The sequence below is a fragment of the Phaenicophaeus curvirostris genome, chromosome 19 (assembly GCF_032191515.1).
Source record: "Phaenicophaeus curvirostris isolate KB17595 chromosome 19, BPBGC_Pcur_1.0, whole genome shotgun sequence".
In the NCBI taxonomy this organism is placed as follows: Eukaryota; Metazoa; Chordata; class Aves; order Cuculiformes; family Cuculidae; genus Phaenicophaeus; species Phaenicophaeus curvirostris.
Genome location: NC_091410.1, coordinates 8,003,568 through 8,022,155, shown reverse-complemented (window position 1 = coordinate 8,022,155; position 18,588 = coordinate 8,003,568). Strand labels below are relative to the sequence as shown.

General features: G+C 57.8%; 3 protein-coding genes across 4 annotated transcripts; 2 read left to right on the top strand and 1 right to left on the bottom strand.

Moving 5' to 3' along the window:
• Window positions 1–306: 306 nt before the first annotated feature.
• On the bottom strand, window positions 307–2,563 carry ARL16 (ARF like GTPase 16). Its single transcript, XM_069872488.1, has 5 exons — window positions 2,477–2,563; window positions 1,235–1,294; window positions 1,030–1,143; window positions 747–862; window positions 307–582 (listed from the first exon to the last, which is right to left on the bottom strand). The coding sequence occupies exons 1-5, from the start codon at window positions 2,561–2,563 to the stop codon at window positions 411–413; spliced, it is 549 nt and encodes a 182-aa protein (XP_069728589.1). The 3' UTR covers window positions 307–410.
• A 55-nt stretch (window positions 2,564–2,618) lies between these two features.
• On the top strand, window positions 2,619–11,789 carry HGS (hepatocyte growth factor-regulated tyrosine kinase substrate). 2 transcript variants are annotated; one of them, XM_069872418.1, is made up of 21 exons: window positions 2,619–2,726; window positions 2,885–2,969; window positions 3,546–3,621; window positions 4,231–4,323; window positions 6,197–6,320; window positions 6,505–6,557; window positions 7,069–7,137; window positions 7,339–7,463; window positions 7,685–7,763; window positions 7,856–7,954; window positions 8,310–8,405; window positions 8,757–8,795; window positions 8,884–9,027; window positions 9,142–9,352; window positions 9,548–9,720; window positions 9,878–10,018; window positions 10,097–10,274; window positions 10,351–10,484; window positions 10,718–10,834; window positions 11,028–11,126; window positions 11,222–11,789. In XM_069872418.1, the coding sequence occupies exons 1-21, from the start codon at window positions 2,690–2,692 to the stop codon at window positions 11,327–11,329; spliced, it is 2,280 nt and encodes a 759-aa protein (XP_069728519.1). In that variant the 5' UTR covers window positions 2,619–2,689; the 3' UTR covers window positions 11,330–11,789. The 2 variants fall into 2 exon arrangements, with proteins under 2 accessions (XP_069728519.1, XP_069728518.1); XM_069872417.1 differs by having other exon boundaries at window positions 9,139–9,352.
• Window positions 11,790–13,176: 1,387 nt separating this feature from the next.
• Window positions 13,177–18,352, top strand: MRPL12 (mitochondrial ribosomal protein L12). Its single transcript, XM_069872291.1, has 4 exons — window positions 13,177–13,438; window positions 14,663–14,740; window positions 14,880–15,011; window positions 17,947–18,352. Exons 1-4 carry the CDS (start codon window positions 13,205–13,207, stop codon window positions 18,061–18,063), a joined length of 561 nt encoding a protein of 186 aa, XP_069728392.1. The 5' UTR covers window positions 13,177–13,204; the 3' UTR covers window positions 18,064–18,352.
• The last annotated feature ends 236 nt before the right edge of the window (window positions 18,353–18,588 follow it).

Here is an 18,588-nt window from a genome sequence, read left to right as displayed (position 1 = left end):
TCTTGTGGTGAGGAGCCCAGAACTGAACACAGGATTCGAGGAGCGGTCTCACCAGTGCCGAGTCCAGAGGGAGAAGAACCTCCCTGGACCTGCTGGTCACACCGTTTCCTATACAGGCCAAGATGCCCTTGGCCTTCTTGGCCACCTGGGCCACTGCTGGCTCATGTTCAGTTGCTGTCAACCAACACACCCAGGTCCCTCTCCTCCAGGCAGCTTTCCAGCCAGGCTTCTCCTAGTCTGGAGCTGCTCAGGGTTGTTGTGCCCCAAGTGCTGGACCCGGCATTTCCACACAAACAACTGCCAGGCTGGGCAGCAAAGTGGAGGTTTTACTATCAAGTCCAACAGGGCCCTCCCACCGGCAGCCCGTGACACAGCTCGGGCTCTGCTCCCGGCCCCGTGCAGGGTGCAAGTCACCGGGCGTCCCCGAGGGTGGCCCGAAGCCACTGTAGGACGTCAGCCAAGCCGGTGCCGTTGCGGGCACTGGTCTCCAGCACCGTGATGGGCTGCGTGGCACAGGAGATGATGTCCTGCATGCGGAACAGCGACTTCACCTCCGTCAGGGACATATAGCAGGGCATGTCACTGTGGCCGGAGCGCGAGGGCAGCGTTAGCCACCACCACGGCTCTCCTGCCCAGCCCAGCGCCCAGCTCGGGGGTCTCCAAACACCCAGAGTGTGGCAAAGCTCAGCTGCCACCCCCCAGGCTTTGTCAGGTGCAGAAGGGATGTGGGATTCCCCACTCCTCACATCTTATTGAAGACAACCAGCACGGGCACGGCGGCGAGCGGCTCTGCAGAGAGGACGGAGAGCAGGAGGACGCAGGACGAGGAGACCTGGGTGGGGTTGGTGGCGTCAACCACGAACTGGAAGAGGAGAAGGGAAAGTTGGGATGCAGGGGTGACCAAGGCAGGATTAGGGACAACCGAGGGTCCCGGCTCTCCGCAGAGGAGCAGGGCCAGCTCTGACCACCAGCCACGGCGTCCCCCACGGTGGGGTCTGTGTCTCGGGACGGGGTCGCGGTGCCGCTCACCAGGAGCGCGCTGCACTCGCCGTAGTAGCTGGGCCAGATGGGGCCCATGCAGCCGCCCAGCTCCCGCACCGTCACCCGCCGCGGCAGCTGCAGGTCCGTCAGGTTGGTGCCCACCTGCAGGGACAAGCGGCTGGGTTGCCCGTGGCCACCACCACGCGCCGGGGCTGTAACGAGACCCCCCTCGGCCGCAACGGGCCCTGCCTACCGTGGGCAGCGTGGCGGGGGGCTTGCCCAGCTCCACGGGCCCCTCCTGGGCGCTCAGCTGTGCCAAGGGTTAAAGACACGACGGCACCCGGGATGGGGACACGGCCACTGCCCGTCCTCCCCACCCTGGACCCCCAGCCCCATCAGACACCTCGGGACGCCCTCCTGAACCCTTGGGACCACGGGTTTCCCTGTGCCCCACCGGTGCCCCCGAGGCACCTATCCTTGCTGTCCCCTCTGCTGCCCCTGTCCCCCCAGTTCCCCTGGGTGCTCATGTCCCCCCGTGTCCCCTCTGTGCCCCTGGCCCCCCCAATGCTCGTGTCCCCCCCCACCCCAGTCCCTCCCAGTGCTCCTGTCCCCTCCATGTCCATGTCCTCACCCACTCCCCCAGTCCCTCCCAGATGCTTGTGTCCCCCCAGATGCTTGTGTCCCCCCCCGATGCTCATGTCCCCACCAGTGCCCCTGTCACCCCCATGTCCCCCCCAGTGCTCGTGTCCCCCCCTGTGCCCCTGCCCCCCTCCCAATGCTCGTGTCCCCTCGATGCCCGTCTCCCCTGCATCCCCCCCAGTGCTCATGTCCCCTCCGTGCCCCCCAGTGTCCCTGTCACCCCCGTGTCCCCCCCTGTTGCTCGTGTCCCCCTGTCACCCCCACGCCCCCCCCAGTGCTCGTGTCCCCACCAGTGCCCCTGCCCCCCTCCCAATGCTCTTGCCCCCTGATGCCCCTGTCTCCCCTGCATCCCCCCCAGTGCTCATGTCCCCTCCGTGCCCCCCGGTGTCCCTGTCACCCCTGTGTCCCCCTCCGGTGTCCCTGTTACCCCCATGTCCCCCCCAGTGCTCGTGTCCCCTCCGTGCCTGTGTCCCCCACAGTGCCCCTGCCCCCCCACCAGTGCCCCTGTCACCCCCATGTCCCCTCCGTGCCTCCCGGTGACCCTGTCACCCCCGTGTCCCCCCCTGTTGCTCGTGTCCCCCCCGGTGCCCCCGTCTCCCCATGTCCCCGTGGTGTGCCTGTCGCTCCCTGCTCCCCCCATCCGCCCCGCGATGCTCACGTCCCGCCCGGTTCCCCTGTCTCCCCCGCGTACCCCTCAGTGCTCGTGTCCCCTCCGTACCCCACGGCGTCCCTGTCACCTCCGTGTCCCCTCCGTGCCCGTGCCCGTGCCCGCCCCCGCTCCCCCTGTGCCCCTGCCCCCCTCCCAACGCTCGTGTCCCCCTCCGTTCCCCCGTCTCCCCCGGTCCCCCCGGATATGCCGCAGCCGCCGTGCCAGGAGGCTCTTCCCGCCCCCCGCCGCCCCCAGCAGGAGGCACGTGGGCGCTTCCCGCGCCGCGCCCGCCATGGCCCCGCCCCCGCGCCCCGCGCCGCCGGAAGCCGGAAGTGCCGGGCGGAAGCGGAAGCGGCGGCTCAGGGGGCGGCGGGGCAGAGCGAACCAGGCCGGCGGCGGCGGCGGCGGAACGGGAACAACATGGGGCGCGGCGGCGGCACCTTCGAGCGGCTCCTCGGTACCGGCACGGGGGATGCGGGACGTGGGGGTGCGGGGTCGGGGTTCCCGAGAGCCTCCGGGGCGTCTGTCCCGGAGCGGTGCTGGCCAGGCCGCGGGGAGCGGAGCCGGGACGGGCCGAGCTGCCTCCAGCAGCCCCTTGGGTTTTGTTTGTTGCAGATAAAGCTACGAGCCAGCTGCTGTTGGAGACGGATTGGGAATCCATCCTGCAGATCTGTGACATGATCCGACAGGGAGACACCCAGTGAGTGCTCAGAGTTGCTGAGAGGCGAGAGGGATCGGAGCTGGCAGCACGTCTCATTATCCCCTTTCAGAAAAGCATTGGAGAGAATCAGAATCGTTTGGTTGGAAAAGGCCTTTGAGAACATCGAGTCCAACCATACCTGTCCAGTGCTAAACCACATCCCTGAGTACCTCGTCTGCCCATCTTTTAAATCCCTCCAGGGGTGGTGACTCCACGGCTTCCCTGGGCAGCCCGTTCCAGTGCCTGACAGCTCGCAGTGATGAAATATTTCCTGGTATCTAATCTGAATCTCCCCTGGTGCAAGAGGAAGTGCTGTACGCCCTGACATACTGAGAGTCTTTAATATCAGGAGATGCAGGCTGCCTCTGGCCTGAAATCCATAGAGGAACTCAGGCTTGAGTGTGTTCATTCCTTCGCTTCCCGGTTTGCATAGGGGGAATCACCTGGACTGGGGGCAAAGTGCAGCCTGTGTTAGGGAGGGGGTGAGTGAGTCTGCAGGAATCTTCTCTGGAGCTGTAGGAATCTCCTCTCGCGTTTCTGATTACCTAAGGATGTCTGCTCTCTTTTCTCACCCAGGGCAAAATATGCCGTCAATGCTATCAAGAAGAAAGTCAACGACAAGAACCCTCACGTGGCACTTTATGCGCTAGAGGTAACGTCAGCCCGAACCACGAGCACTGCGAGGCCAGGGAGCTTCCCCTCCTTTATAAGCCACCTTTGGGGCTGCACAGCATTCCTTGTCGTGCCCACGGAGAATCAGAATAGTGACTTTGAGTTTGCCCTCTCCCAGTTGTAGCCGAGAGGTTTCATGATGGATCGGCAAGCCACGGCTTTCATTCTTTAATTCCATCTCGGAGTTAGGAATAGGCAAAAGCTAGAACTTCAGGTGTTGTCCCTGGGGTCTGTCTCTGCGTAGCAGGGCACAAAGGCCAGCGTGCAGTTCATAGAATCATAGAATAACCAGGTTGGAAGAGACCCACCGGATCATCGAGTCCAACCATTCCTATCAAACACTAAGCCATGCCCCTTAGCACCTCGTCCACCCGTCCCTTACACCCCTCCAGGGAAGGGGACTCAACCCCCTCCCTGGGCAGCCTGTTCCAGTGCCAACTGTTCCAGTTGAAGCGAAGCTTTCTCTCTGGTGTGGTGATATGGGCTGATGCTGCCCTAATTGCTTGAATCACACCCTGTCTCAGCGTGCTAGCTGCAGGGACCTGGGAAGGAAGAGTGTGGTGGGCTGATGCTGTCCTTTTTCTTGCAGGTCATGGAATCGGTGGTGAAAAACTGTGGCCAGACAGTCCATGACGAAGTGGCCAATAAACAGACTATGGAGGAGCTGAAGGAAATACTCAAGGTAAATCCGTCTTACTTGACTGTTGGTTTTGAATGAGCTTGCGAGAGAAGTGGAAGGAAAAAATGTGTGAGAAAGTCTTTCATTCCCTTTATGTAAGGGACAGAAGGGAAAATGTTCAGAAACGTATTTCAGAAAAGAGGAAATTGTATTGCGTGGTGCATAGGGAGCTGAGGAGCACTTGCTAGGAAGAGATGTCATGAGGGCAAAGGTGATGTCTGGCTCTTCTGTGAAGTGAGGTGCTTTTACGCTGCAAAGGCTGAATAGATGCCCCTGGGTGCAAGGTGTTGCTCAGCTTCAGAGGACAAAGGAGAAGAGAAGCGATGATCCGGCAGTTACACCAACCTGAGCAGCGGTGAGGTGAATTCCCTCTTGTTGGACGGTATCAGGCACAAGGAAGATAAGCAGCAAGGCGAAAACAGGCAGAAGCTTCCTCTTTATCATGGCCATTTAATTGGCCTAGGGAATCATTTGAGGAGCTTTGCTGGGTGCAGACCTGTCTGTTTTCACTGCCAAAGCTGTTGACACAAGCTGTCACTCACCAGTTTGGTATAACATGATGCCTGCAGGAGCTAAATGTGTCCTTGGGCTGGAGACTTCCACAAGTGAAGACGAAATGGGAACTTGTTTCTAGCTCCCATCCCCAGAATAGCAGTGCCCAGCCCTGAGCTCATTAGTCCTTCCTCCTTACAGCCTCCCTCTTCCACCAGAAATAGGTGACCAGATGACTCAGATGTTTGGTGAATGAGCTGTGTGAGTCCTCTCACCTCGCACGCTGCAGCAGGGTGACTCTGTCCTGTCACCTTCCTGTTTGGGCTGACTCGTCTCCGTGCAGCATCTCCTGATGAAATAGGAACACAGACACTCCAAGCGTGGAGGAGATGAGATCCAATTCAAGAGATTTTGTGGTTTTCTCCAGTCCTTTTCTGCTGCAGTAGTTTCATAACTGCCACAGAACCGTTCTGCCACGCTTGGAACTTTTCTGCTTGTGAATGCTAAAATGGCTTCAGTTCTGGTGAAGTTCAAGACTGTGACATGTTTGGAATGCGAGATTTTGCCAAATCTTCTGGAAGTTTGGAGCTCCAGGAGTTGTCAGTAGGCCCCACTGTGTGGGCTGAGTGCTCGGCTGAAATGGGAACTTGTCAATGCTCCTCTGCTTCCTGAAGGATTCCTGGAGCAGCCGGTCATGTGAATGCGCAATGACTTGATCAGCTGATGGCTGGGCTGCTCCCAGAGGCTGGCTGGTATTGCAGCAGCCTTGCCAAGTTTCCTCCAGCTCCTTGAACTGTGATACAACCATCCCCGCCTCCAAAGGGCAGGATTCCCAGCTCTCCTTATCGCATCCTGAGGTGGATTTGGGTATCCCTAGGCAGGAGTCTTGGGGCTGGAGGTGCTGACAGCCTGGCCCTGGCAGCCTGTGGATGCTCTCCAGCTGTGAGTTGCGTTGCGCTGTCGGCTCTCAGGTGTGCTCTTTGGCAGCTGTAGGTCTTGCAGCTTTCTGAGTGCAGGAGGAGCAGCTCTTGTGAGGAGGTGGATGAAGGTGTAGGGCAGGCCAGTGCTCATGTTCACATCGGGGAGTGACTGGGCAAGTCTCTGTGGGCATTTGCTCAAAGCATTGTAACTGCTCACCGTTTCAAATTGGTCCTCACTGCTCTGAAGGACATTTTTGTGTTTGTGCTGGGGGTGGATGTGGGGAACCTGAAGGAATACATACTCCTTGCTGCGACTTGTCCTTCTTGTAGCTTTCTGACTGCTCTTATCTTGCACAGCTACTCTAAAGCCTCTGTTTCTGGCTTCTTTTCTGGAGGTTTCACACCATCCTGTGGCTTTCAAGGTCTTTTTCTCGGATTTTTTTAACTCCTCTCTTTCTGTGCAGAGGCAAGTGGAGACAAGTGTCCGCAGCAAGATCCTGTACCTCATCCAGGCCTGGGCTCACGCCTTCCGCAACGAACCCAAGTACAAGGTGGTGCAGGACACCTATCAGATAATGAAGGTTGAAGGTGAGGACTCAGTGGGTGGACAGTCAGCCCAGCAGCTCTGCTCTTGCAGGAGGAGGAGTGGGTGTCAGCACCCTGCCTGCTGCTAGCAAAATCCGGGCTTGCAATACTAAGCACAAGGCTGTAGGCACCACGGTCTCCTTAAGCGGAGGATCCTTTCACAACGGGACTCTTGCTTCTCCTCCAGGTCACGTGTTCCCGGAGTTCAAGGAGAGCGATGCCATGTTTGCTGCAGAAAGGGTGAGCACTGCTGGTGTGGAGGGAGATGGGCGCTGCAAGACAGGCCTTGCTCTCCTACCCTGTTCCTGCTAAACCTTCAGTTCTTGCATTCCTCCACTCGATGCAGATCAGAGGCCTTGGTGGGTGCATGCGGCTCCCAGCAGTCACGCAGGCCGTTCTGGGGTGGTGTAGAGCAGCCCAAAACTACCAAAGGGAGGGGGAGACTTGACCAGGACACGGAGTTAGTCTCATCTTACCCTACTCAGCAGCCTTCCAGCAGTCCGAACGTGGCAGCAGGGCATTGCTAAAGTGATTGTTGTGCAGATATGCTCCTAGAAAATATCTTGCTGACTGGAAACGAGAGGAGATGACTTGTGGGGATTAATATCTTGAGTTGAGCTGCAAATGCTTCTAGTCTCCCTCATTCAGGAGAGTGCCTTGGTTAGCCACAGGAGCTCCGGAAAGGCTCTGTGGTGATGTTCTCCTTGAGGTCCTTTTCCTCTCCTTACATCCGTTTCCTTAACCCTGACAGGCTCCAGACTGGGTCGATGCTGAGGAGTGTCACAGGTGTCGAGTGCAGTTCGGCGTCGTGACACGGAAGGTGTGTGAGCTCCTGTCCCTCTGGGTTCCCTGATCCTGCACAACTCCTGGGACTTGCAGGATGTCCTGAGCCTGCGAGGACGTGTGCCAGGGCTGAACTGCCTTCCCTGGCCGCTGGCAGGGAAGGGCCAGGAGTGCCTGTGTGGTGTCCAATGGTGAAAGAGTGTCCTGTTACTGTACTGATGTCTCCCACCCTTTGCAGCATCATTGCAGGGCCTGCGGGCAGATCTTCTGTGGCAAGTGCTCCTCCAAGTATTCCACCATCCCCAAGTTCGGGATTGAGAAGGAAGTGAGAGTCTGCGAGCCCTGCTATGAGCATCTCAACAAGTCAGTACCCTTTGTGATGTGTTGGGTGGGACTGTGAAGGGAAAAGCTTGCTGTGGAGCCACCTTTCCACAGACCAGAGTGAAGGTTTCCCAAGCTGTGCAGGCTGGGCTGGGTTCTTTTCCTTCCTGGGAGCAGGGTTTACTGTAGTGTTGTGCAGAGCTGGGGCTCCAGTACAGAGGAAGGAGCGTTCAGTCTGTATCATCACCTCTTTCTGACTACAGGAAAGCTGAGGGTAAAGCTACTGCCAGCTCCGAACTGCCCCCCGAGTACCTGACCAGCCCCCTCTCTCAGCAGTCCCAGGTGAGTGGCTGCCCTGCTGGTGATCTGGTGATCCTGACCTGCTTGTCGATGTCTTTACTGATCACCTTCTTATCTTATCTTTCCTCCTGCAGCTGCCTCCGAAGCGCGATGAGACAGCTCTGCAAGAAGAGGAGGAGCTTCAGCTAGCTATTGCCTTGTCTCAGTCAGAGGCCGAGGAGAAGGAGAGAATGGTTCGTGCCCTGCTTGGCATCTGGGAGTGGCTGTTTCCATACAGCCCAGATGTGCCGGGCATCTCCTGGCTGCGCGGTAACAGATCTCTAGGCATGTCCTGGCGTGAGCAAGCCGAAGGGCCTATGGAGTGAGAGGGTGAAAGCAGAGCCAGGCGTGTGCTGTGTTGCAGTCCCAAGTCTTGCAAGCAGGCTGTGCCCAAGCTCCAAGCCCTGGGGTGTGCTGGCCTGTGGGAACCCTACAAAGTGTGAGGCTGGATGCGCCTTGCCCACCTACTGTGCCCAGTTTGTTGCTGAATGGGTGATCTGGAGGAGTCTGGACAGTCCCCAGACTGCCTTTTTTTTTCTCTTTTTGCAGAGGCAGAAGACCACCTACTCCATGTACCCGAAGGCTGAGCCCACACCCGTCACATCGTCAGCCCCGCCGGTCAGCACGCTCTATTCCCCACCCGTGGTACGTTCCTGTGAGACCCTGAACCTGAAGTGGCTGGACGCAGCCCAAGTCCACCCTGCTTACGTGAGATTTAATCCCTGTTCTGAGAGAGGAGATTTGTCGTGTTCAATCCCTTGCTTTTTCACAGCACTGCTGTGTTTTCAGCAAGAAGGTCTGTACTCAGCCAGCATTTCAGAGCCTCTGCTGCTTCCTGTAGCTGCAGCGTGTGTCCGTCTGAAGGAGACAGCTGTCCCCCTTCTGTCTCTTGCTGGTGCTCAGCACTGGTGGCTGTGCGTGGCTGGGGCTGAGCAGGACATCTGTGCAGGAGGTTTGGTTTCTCTGAACTGGATTTCTCTATTTGTCTTTTTCCAGAATTCCTCTGCTCCCTTGGCTGAAGACATTGACCCAGAGGTAAGGATCCAGGCCCTACTAGTCCACGGCACAGGCTCGCTTCCAACAGGGCTGCGATGCACATCTTCTTTCTTTTTTTTTTTGGCAGCTGGCTCGGTACCTGAACCGAAACTACTGGGAGAAGAAACAGGAGGAAGTTCGGAAGAGCCCCACCCCATCAGCTCCTCTGTCTCTCGCAGAGCCAGCTGCCCAGCCTGGGGAAGCCCACCCGGCCCCGCTCAGTGTTGTTGAGGTAAGAGGGGCAGCTTGTGAGGGGCGAGGGCTGCCCAACTGCTTCTTTTGGCATCTCTGCTGGTTCTTGGCATGGGAGAGCTGAGGCTGACCGGCCACCCTGTCCTTCCAGCAGCAGTACCAGAACGGCGAGTCCGAGGAGAACCACGAGCAGTTCCTGAAGGCGCTGCAGAATGCGGTCACCACGTTTGTCAACCGCATGAAGAGTAACCACATGCGGGGCCGCAGCATCACCAATGACTCTGCTGTATTATCCCTCTTCCAGTCCATCAACAACATGCACCCCCAGCTGCTGGAGCTGCTCAACCAGCTGGATGAACGCAGGCGTACGTGGGAGCTGCACGGCCCTGGGCCTGTGTGGGCGTCCTAGGGAGAAGAAGCGAGTGGCTGCCAGGGCTCAGCATTCCCGGGGTTTGGCATTCCCGTGGCGTAGTCTCTGGAGAGAAGCCAGTGTGGTGTGCAGGGGTGGTCCGAGTGCTCTGCCCCGAGAGGGTCCCTGAGGCTGTCTCTTCCCTCCCCAGTGTACTACGAAGGCCTGCAGGACAAACTGGCCCAGATCCGAGATGCGCGTGGGGCTCTGAATGCGCTCCGGGAGGAGCATCGGGAAAAGCTGCGCCGTGCAGCAGAGGAGGCTGAGCGCCAGCGCCAGATCCAGCTAGCTCAGAAGCTGGAGATCATGAGACAGAAGAAGCAGGTGAGGCAGGGAAACGTTTCCAGGGTATCGGGGGCCGTGTCAGCCAGCAGGGCTGCCTGCACCTTGGGCCAGCCCAGGGCTCACAGAGGTGGCTGCCCTGACCGGAGGGGATGCTGTGGTGTCCCACCTTCTAGCTAATACAGCCTTATTCCCACAGGAGTACCTGGAGATGCAGCGTCAGCTGGCTATTCAGCGACTGCAGGAGCAGGAGAAGGAGAGGCAGATGCGCCTGGAGCAGCAGAAACAAACCATCCAGATGAGAGCCCAGATGCCGGCCTTCTCGCTGCCTTATGCCCAAGTACGGCGCCTAGGCCGGAGACCCTCCTGCCAGCTCCCAGGGGACACGGCTTAAAGCTTGCTTTTCTTCCCTCAACAGCTCCAGGCCATGCCCGCAGCCAGCGGGGTGATCTACCAGCCCTCTGGGCCCACCAGCTTCCCTGGCACCTTCAGCCCAGCCGGCTCCGTGGAGGGCTCTCCCATGCACAGCGTGTACATGAACCAGGCAGCCCAGGGGGGCACAGGGCCCTACACTGCGATGCCCGTCGCAGGGACAGGTGCGTTTCCTAGCTGATCTTGCATGAACAGAGACTTAAATGCAAGGTGCTTCAATCTCTGCCCTCTCCACCCCAGATCCCAGCATGGTGAACGCCTACATGTACCAGCCGGCAGCCAGCAGCGGGCAGGCGGCTCAGCAGGGCCCGGCGGTGCCCACCACCACCCCAGCGTACTCCTCCTACCAGCCAACTCCTACACAGGGCTACCAGGCAAGTGATGGGATCTTTGAGAGGCGGGGAGAAAGGGCTGGTTGGTCCCAGGTCTCTGGATCTGCCGCCATGTTCACTGTGGGGCTGGGGTCTGAGCCAGTTCAGGGCTCCCCGTGGTGCACCTTGTTCTCGCAGAGCAAGGAGAGCGGTGCTGGTCCCAGATCTCCTGGTCTGTAGAGTTTGAGATAAGCAGTCCCTGCCTGCATCACCTCTCACTGGCCTCTCCTCCCCAGAGCGCAGCCTCGCAGTCGCAGAGCATCCCGGCCATTTCCCAGGCTCCCCAGTCGGGTGCCATGGGCTACATGGGCAACCAGTCGGTTTCTATGGGCTACCAGCCCTACGGAATGCAGGTGAGCGCTCCCTGCACGCCAGGCCTTTCCTGGGCGCTGCAGAGGACGAGGTGTGGGTGGCTCCAGCTCGTGGAGCCTTTCTGGACCTGCACTGCCAGAGGCAGGGAAGTGGAGGCCCTGGTGTAGGCTGTGGGCCTTCACCTCTGCCCTTGCATCCCCCGGCCCTGCTGACAGCTGCCCTCTCCCTCCACAGGGCCTCATGTCTGCCCTGCCGGGCCAGGAAGCCGCACTGAGCAGCTTGCCAGCCCAGCAGTCCTACTTGCCCGGGCAGCAGCCGCCTCTCTACCAACAGGCAAGTGTCATCGGGGTCTCTCGAGGGGCGCCTTTGCCCCCATCGGGGTCCTTCGAGGGGTGCGTTTGCTAATGAAGCTGCTTCTTCTGTTGCAGATGGCGCCTGCTGGAGGCCCCCCCCAGCAGCAGCAGCCCCAGCCGGCGCCTGGGCCTGTGCAGCAGGCGCAGGGCAGCAGCGAGGCCCAGCTCATCTCCTTTGACTGATCCCTGCCGCAGGGATCCTGTGGAACACTACTCTCTTCATCCGGAATCACTCTGTACTCCAGCTCCTCGTCCTGCCCATCAGCCTCTGGCCTGGGGTACGTGGGGTCCCCGCGCCCAGGCTCTGGGGTCCCCGCAGGAGGAGAACAGCCCCCCGCGTGCTCCTGGGGTTGCTTTTCCTGCCTGGCAGGGCCCTGGAAGCCTTTAGGTCATGGGGCTGGCCGGGAGTGCAGCCTGCGGGTCCCGAGGCCCAGCCAGGCAGGGTTGTAGCCTAACCCTACTCCCACGGGCATCCACTCCCCTCCCTGCCCCAGGTCTGGATCCCCCAGGGCCTGTCCCTCTCCCCACATCTCGGGGGAGACCGAGCGTGAACGGTGATAATAAAAGTGTTGGAATGAGCTGGCCTGGTGTGCTGGGGAGCGGCCCAGAGCTCACCTGGGCAATAAAATACGCCTAACACGCCCCCCGTGCTACAGGTTGTCCCTGATGCGTTAGGTGGGAGGTTTCTGATCCAGAGTGTTTTGAGTAGTGCAGGAGAATTTGGAATATTAACACTTTGCAGTGTATTAAACGTGCAACTTCTCCCTCTCTCAGAGAGAACGAGTCTGATTCATTTTGGATCATTGACACAAAAGCTGCTCTATTTCCAATCTGAGCATGTCTTTTACTAAAACTAAAGCTGTCAGTTGGTTTTGAGATTCTTGCTGGCGTGCAAACCCTCAACATCAGCCCAGAAAGCAGATGAGTCGGGGCAAGAAGGTGCTTGCTTGGGGGGAAATAGATTTTAGTAAGGAAAGGAAAGAGAAAGAAGAAGGCAATGCAGTAATTTGGAAAACTGCTGCAGGGAGCAGAGTTGAGTGGTGCAGTTGGCACGCCAGAAAGATGGGATGTCACACAGAGGGACCTGGACAGGCTGGAGAAGTGGGACCACCTGAAACTCATGAGGTTCAGCAAGGCCAAGTGCAAAGGTCCTACACTTGGGTCACGGCAAGCCACGGTGTCCATACAGGCTTGGGGATGAGGTGATTGAGAGCAGCCCTGCGGAGAAGGACTGGGAGGTGCTGGTTGATGAGAAGCTCGACATGAGCCAGTGCTGTGTGCTCACAGCCCAGAAAGCCAACTGTGTCCTGGGCTGCACCAAAAGAAGCGTGGCCAGGGAGGGGATTCTCCCCCTCTATTTTGCTCTGGTGAGACCTCACCTGGAGCTCTGTGTCCAGTTCTGCAATCCTATGGATATGGAACTGTTGGAATGAGTCTAGTGGAGGCCACACATATAATCCAAGGCCTGGAGCACCTCCTGTACAAGTCCAGTCTGAGAGCTGGGGTTATTCATCCTGGAGAAGAGAAGGCTCCAGGGAGACCTTAGAGCAGCTTCCACTAATGAACGGGGCCATGGGAAAGCTGGGGAGGGGCTCTTGATCAGGGAGTGCAGGGAGAGGATGAGAGGGAACGGTTTTAAGCTGAAAGAGGGGAGATTGAGATGAGATTTTAGGAAGAAATGTTTTGCTGGGAGGGTGGGGAGGCCCTGGCCCAGGTTGCCCAGAGCAGGGGTGGCTGCCCCATCCCTGGAGGGGTTCAAGGCCCGGTTGGATGGGGCTTGGAGCAGGCTGACCCAGGGAGAGGCGTCCCTGCCCACGGCAGGGGGCGGAACTGGGTGGGCTTTGCTGTCCCACCCCTCTCTGCGATGCTGCGATTGATCCAAACGCAGGAAAAGCGCCCCCACCCCGCCTCAATTATTTACCGAGGGCGAGTGAGTCCTGGCGGACCTTGCGGCTAGAGCGTCCTCCGCGCGCCCCGCCCCGCCATGGCGCCTCGGCGCGGGGGCCGCCGGGACCATCGAGCGCGGGGCAGAGCGCCGCCGTGTCCTCTGCGGCCGCCATGCTGCCCGCCGCCCGCGCGCTGCCGCCGCGCCTGAGGCCCGCCTGGCGCTGGGCCGCGCCGCCCGCCGGCCTGCGGGGCCTGGGCACCGGCCGCTCCCGCCGAGCCGAGGCGCTGGCCGGGGCCCCGCTGGACACGGCGCCCAAGGAGTACTCGCCCAAGGTGCGGCAGCTCGTGCGGGACATCGCGGGGCTGACGCTGCTCGAGGTGGCCGACCTCAACGCGCTCCTCAAGGTGGGTGGCGACGGGCGGCTCGGCCCGGCCCGGCTGGGCTTAGCTCGACCCGGCACGACTCGGCTTAGCCCAGCCTATCTCAGACCGGCCAGGCCCGGACTGGTTCATCCCAGTGTGGCGGGACTCAGCCTGACCCGGCTCAGCCCAGCCGGGTTCATCCCAGCATGGCTCGGCTTGGCTCAGCCTCTCCCGGTTCACAGAATCACCAGGTTGGAAAAAACCTCCAGGATCATCGAGTCCAACCATTCCCATCAAACACTAAACCATGTCCCTCAGTGCCTCGGCCACCCGTCCCTTAAACACCTCCAGGGAAGGTGACTCAACCGCCTCCCTGGGCAGCCTCTGCCAGTGCCCAACGACCCTTTCTGTGAAAAATTTTTTCCTGATGTCCAGCTCCCCTGGTGGAGCTTGAGGCCATTCCCTCTCGTCCTGTCCCCTGTCACTTGGGAGAAGAGCCCAGCTCCCTCCTCTCCACAACCTCCTCTCAGGTAGTTGGAGAGAGCAATGAGGTCTCCCCTCAGCCTCCTCTTCTCCAGCCTAAATAACCCCAGCTCCCTCAGCTGCTCCTCATAAGACTTATTCACTTCATCCTGGCACAGTTCTAGGCTGGTTTGTCCCAGTACAGCACAGTTAATGCTGGCCCAGTTCATCCTGTCCCAGTTCGTCTCAGCCCAGTCTGTTGCATTATGGTATGGCTCAGCCCAGCCCGGTTCATCCTGGCCCAGCTCATCCTGACCTGATTCAGCCTGGCCTGGTTCATCCAGTATGTCTTAGCCTGGACTGGTTCATCTTTGACTGGACCATACTGGACTGGTTCATCCCAGCACAGCACAGTTCATCCTGGACTGGCTCATGCTGACCTGGTTCTTCCCAGCGTGGCACAGCTCAGCCCAGCCCAATAGACTGCAGCCTGGTTCAGCCCAGCCCGGAATGGCTCATCCTGGCCCAGTTCATTTCAGCATGGCTTGGTTCAGTCTGGCCCAGTACATCCTAGCCCATTTCATCCCAGCACAGCTCAGCCCTTCCTGGTTCAGCCCAGCACGGTGAGGCTTAGCCGGGCCCAGTTTAGCCCAGCCCATCCTGGCCTCGACTCTTCTCAGCATGTCTTGGTTCATCTTGAATAAACCCAGCTTTACCTGGCTTATCCTGGCCTGGTTCATCTCAGCCTGGCCTGGCCCGTGTTCACTGCCTCACCAGCTACCAATGCTATTGCTCTTCCTGCAGGAAACACTGAAGATCCCAGACGTGGGGGTGATGCCAGCAGCTGCTGCCTCCCTCTTGCCCTCCCAGGCAGCTCCACAGGTACCAAAATCTCCGTGGTGGGGTCAAGAGTTGGACCTCAGGGGCTCCGTGTTGGCCTTGGTGGTCCCCACACATGAGGGGGTCAGAAGGGGGCCGCTGGGCCGGGCTCTGGGGCTTCACCGGGTTCTGCTGCTTCCAGGAAGAGGAGGAGGTCCCACCAAAGAAAGAGAAAACACATTTTACCGTCCGGCTGACAGAGCTGAAACCTGCTGATAAGGTGAAGCTGATCAAGGAGGTGAAGAACTTCGTGCCAGGAGTGAACCTCGTGCAGGTGAGGAAGGGGTTGACTATGGCTCTGGCCACCCACCACTTTCCCTCAGCGAGCCCAGGTGGGTTCTGAGCAGCAGCCCCAGTTCTTGGTTCAAAAGGGAGCCTGGATTTCTGCATATAGGAGAACACTGCCTGCACGCACCTTGGTGCAGAGATGGGGTGAGAGGTAGAGCAGGAGCCAGACTGGTCTGTTTTCAGGTGTTCTTTAGGGAAGGCCGTTCCCATCCTCTGCTGTGTGGTGAATAACCGAGCCCCTCGCAGAAATGGTGGGATGAAGATGGAGGCTCAGGCAAAGACCTCAAAATCCTCTATGCCAGCTTCAGCTTCTCCTAACATAAGAGCTGCTGCAGCTTGCTGGCAGAACTTGGGAGCAGCCAGGTTTCCTCCTTACAGCCAGAATTGGCTTGTCTTCCCCTGATTTTTTTTTTGTTTTTTCAAGGCAAATACATTTCTGAATTTAGATATTTCTCAAATTCATGCATCTTGCAGTCCATGCTTCTGGTCCTTTTCAGAGCTCTTCTTCCCATAGGTGATGCCCCCTTTATCTTCAGGGCAGGTGTGCCCTTTGCAGTCCTGTGCAGCCTCTGAGCTCGCGCCCTTGAGCCACGATGTGGGCTCAGAACAGGGAACAAGTAATACAGCTGCTGCTGCGGAGGCATTTAATGTGCTTCAGTTCTCTGCTGAGTGATGCTTCCATGTCTTGGGGGTGGTGGCAGCACTCTCTGCTTGCCCAGTTGCAAGGAAGAAGTGTCGAATGATGTAAAATCTTTATTTGTAACCCAGGATATCAGAAGGGTTTGCAGAAAATCCATTCTGATGTGTTGCAAAGCAAACACCTTGATAACAGAGAAGCTCTGGTGGCTTCACTGGTCCAGCTTGCTCACTAACAGTCAGCTTGGCCACTCTGGCAGCTGTTTATCCATTATCATTCCCAAGCAGACATTAAAATACCCAAACCCTTTAACGGACACAATCAACAGATAATTAAAATCTGGAGAACTAGTGCTAAATCAGCTTGGCCTCGCATGCAGGACCTGTCAGACAAGCTGGTTACAGTTCTGGTGCAGTTATTGTGGGTAAAAATTGTCAAGTGTGACTTACCCAGCCCGGTTTTGGTTAAAACATACACACGCAGAGCAAACGGCTGCTGAAAGCTCATTCTGTCCTCAGAGGTTGTGTTCAAAGTGTAGCTGATATGATTCGATTGTAAATTTTACTGCTGCCCAGCTGAGGTGTTTTTAATGAGATATGCGGGGGTTCAGTTATTCACCTGTAGGGGTGTTCATGATGCGGGTGAAAGGAAAATCACATAATCATAAAATCACCAGGTTGGAAAAGACCTCTTGGGTCATCGAGTCCAACCATTCCTGTCTGCCACTAAACCGTGTCCCTGAGCACCTCGTCTGCCCGTCTTTTAAACCCCTCCAGGGATGGGGACTCAACCACCTCCCCAGGCAGCCTGTTCCAGTGTCTTTCTGTGAAAAATTTCTTTCTGATATCCAGTCTGAACCTCTCCTGGTACAGCTTGAGGCTGTTCCCACTTGTCCTGCCCCCTGTCACTTGAGAGAAGAGCCCAGCTCCCTCCTCTCTACAACCTCCTTTCAGGTAGTTGTCGAGAACAAAAATCAATGGATGCTGAGTGCAGATATTACTCAGGAAGGTCAGTCCTGCAGAAACTGCTATGTGATGATATGGGTGCATCTTGCATCTCTGAAAACTCTATCAAAGCAACCCAACAGGCTCTGATGTCACATCCGCACTGGCTCTGAGCTGCTGCCCTCGTGTGCTCCGGCTGAGGTCGGAAACGCATTGCCATTGCCCTGTGGCTGTTACGGTGCTGGTCCGGTTTGGCTCAACGCCTCGCTCTTTCTCCTGCTGGGAGCTCTGAACTGCAGCTTCCTTTGACCAAGGCTGCTTTGGAACATGAGTCAGGCATTAGTGAGCAAGGATCTTAAATGAATAACCTTGATTGTGCTGCCTGTCCTCCTCACCTCAAGCCAGAACAGGCTCCTTTCTGGACACTGTCCTGGGCTCTTGTGAGGACAGGTGTCCCTGCCCAGCCCAGCTGTGCCCACACAGCTGCATCTTCTCATCCCCAGCCATAAAAGCATTTTCTGCCACCACAGAGTCATTGTCACTGCTCCCAACGTGAATCACAACACCGAGACCTTCTTTATGTCAACAGCAGCCAATATTTTGCATGCTAATTGCCTGCAGTGCCAGACTGCAAAGGGCTGGCAGCAGCAGCCTGAGCTTTGTTTTTACAGAGCCAAACAGCTTTCTTGCTGCTGCTTGGCCTAAGACCATCTGACTACAGCAGGAGATTATCCTCCCAGGACATCCTCCCTTTCTTTTTTCACAGCAGTGCTGCAGGAGCTCCCTTTGAATCAGTTCCAGCTTTTCAGTTTGCATTAAATATTGCCGTACTGCACAGTACTCATAGTTTTGTATTAAAAGTCCTGAAAATATCAAGACTGTGTTGTCAGGCATAGTCTGCGCAAACCCTGCGAGAGCCTCTGCTCCCTGCTGGCAGGAACATGTGAACCAAAACATGGGGCTGAGGAGAGTTGACACGAGGAGCCAGCAGCTGCCTTGATGCAGCGAGTTGCTGCTGGGTGGCTCTGCGTGCAGCCCAGGCACCTTGCACTGAAGCTACACGTCTGGGAGCATCAGGCGTGTATATGATGGGAGGAATTTACTGGCAATTACTTGCTGGATAAAATCTTCCAGGGCTGCGGTGGACATGCTGTCACTTACAGTCAGAATTAGATGTCTTCCAGCAGGATGGGCTGGAGTTCAAGTGAAAGTCGTGGGTTTTGGAGCAGCCGTTGAGTTTCCGTGGGCTGTTAATGCAGAGGTCAGGCTCATGGCTCTAAATCTGTTAATCCAGTTAGTGGAAACCAGTTTACAAGTCTTGTACTTTGTCCCTCCTGCAGGCAAAGAAGCTGGTGGAGTCCCTTCCGCAGGAGATCAAGGCGAACGCCTCCAAGGAGGAAGCTGAGAAGATCAAAGCGGCGCTGGAGGCAGCGGGAGGGACCGTGGTTCTGGAATAGACGGCTCCATCTCACCACGGAGGGACTGGTGTGACGGCAGCTTCACCCGCTGCCGCCTGCCTGGGCACCAACCGCTGCCCGAGCCGCGCTCCGGACATTTCCGACTGCGAGACACCCTTTACTTGTGCGGTGGGAACGCTCTGTGGAAGCGATCCCATCCAGGAATGCCGTACGGTTTGGTCGGGCTGCTGTCCAGCATCGCAACGAACTCTACCGACATTTCAAAAAAAAAAAAAAACCTGTCAAATGGTTCAATCTCTCAAAAACCAGCCTGGCATGATTTTCCACACGTGTAGCCTGGTGCTTCCTATAACCGCGCAGCAGCTCCTTTTGGATCTGCCACGCATGGGTTTGACCTCCGCGTTAATTACCCCGCGTTGTTATTGATTAACCGGAGGCACTTTCCTTGCGCTGTCGCTGTGGCCCCGGGCGCGGAGACGGAGCCGGAGGGGGCGTGGCCTCCGGTGATGGGGGCGTGGCTTTCAGGCGGGGGCGTGGCTTAAGGGCGAGCTGTCGTATTTTCAA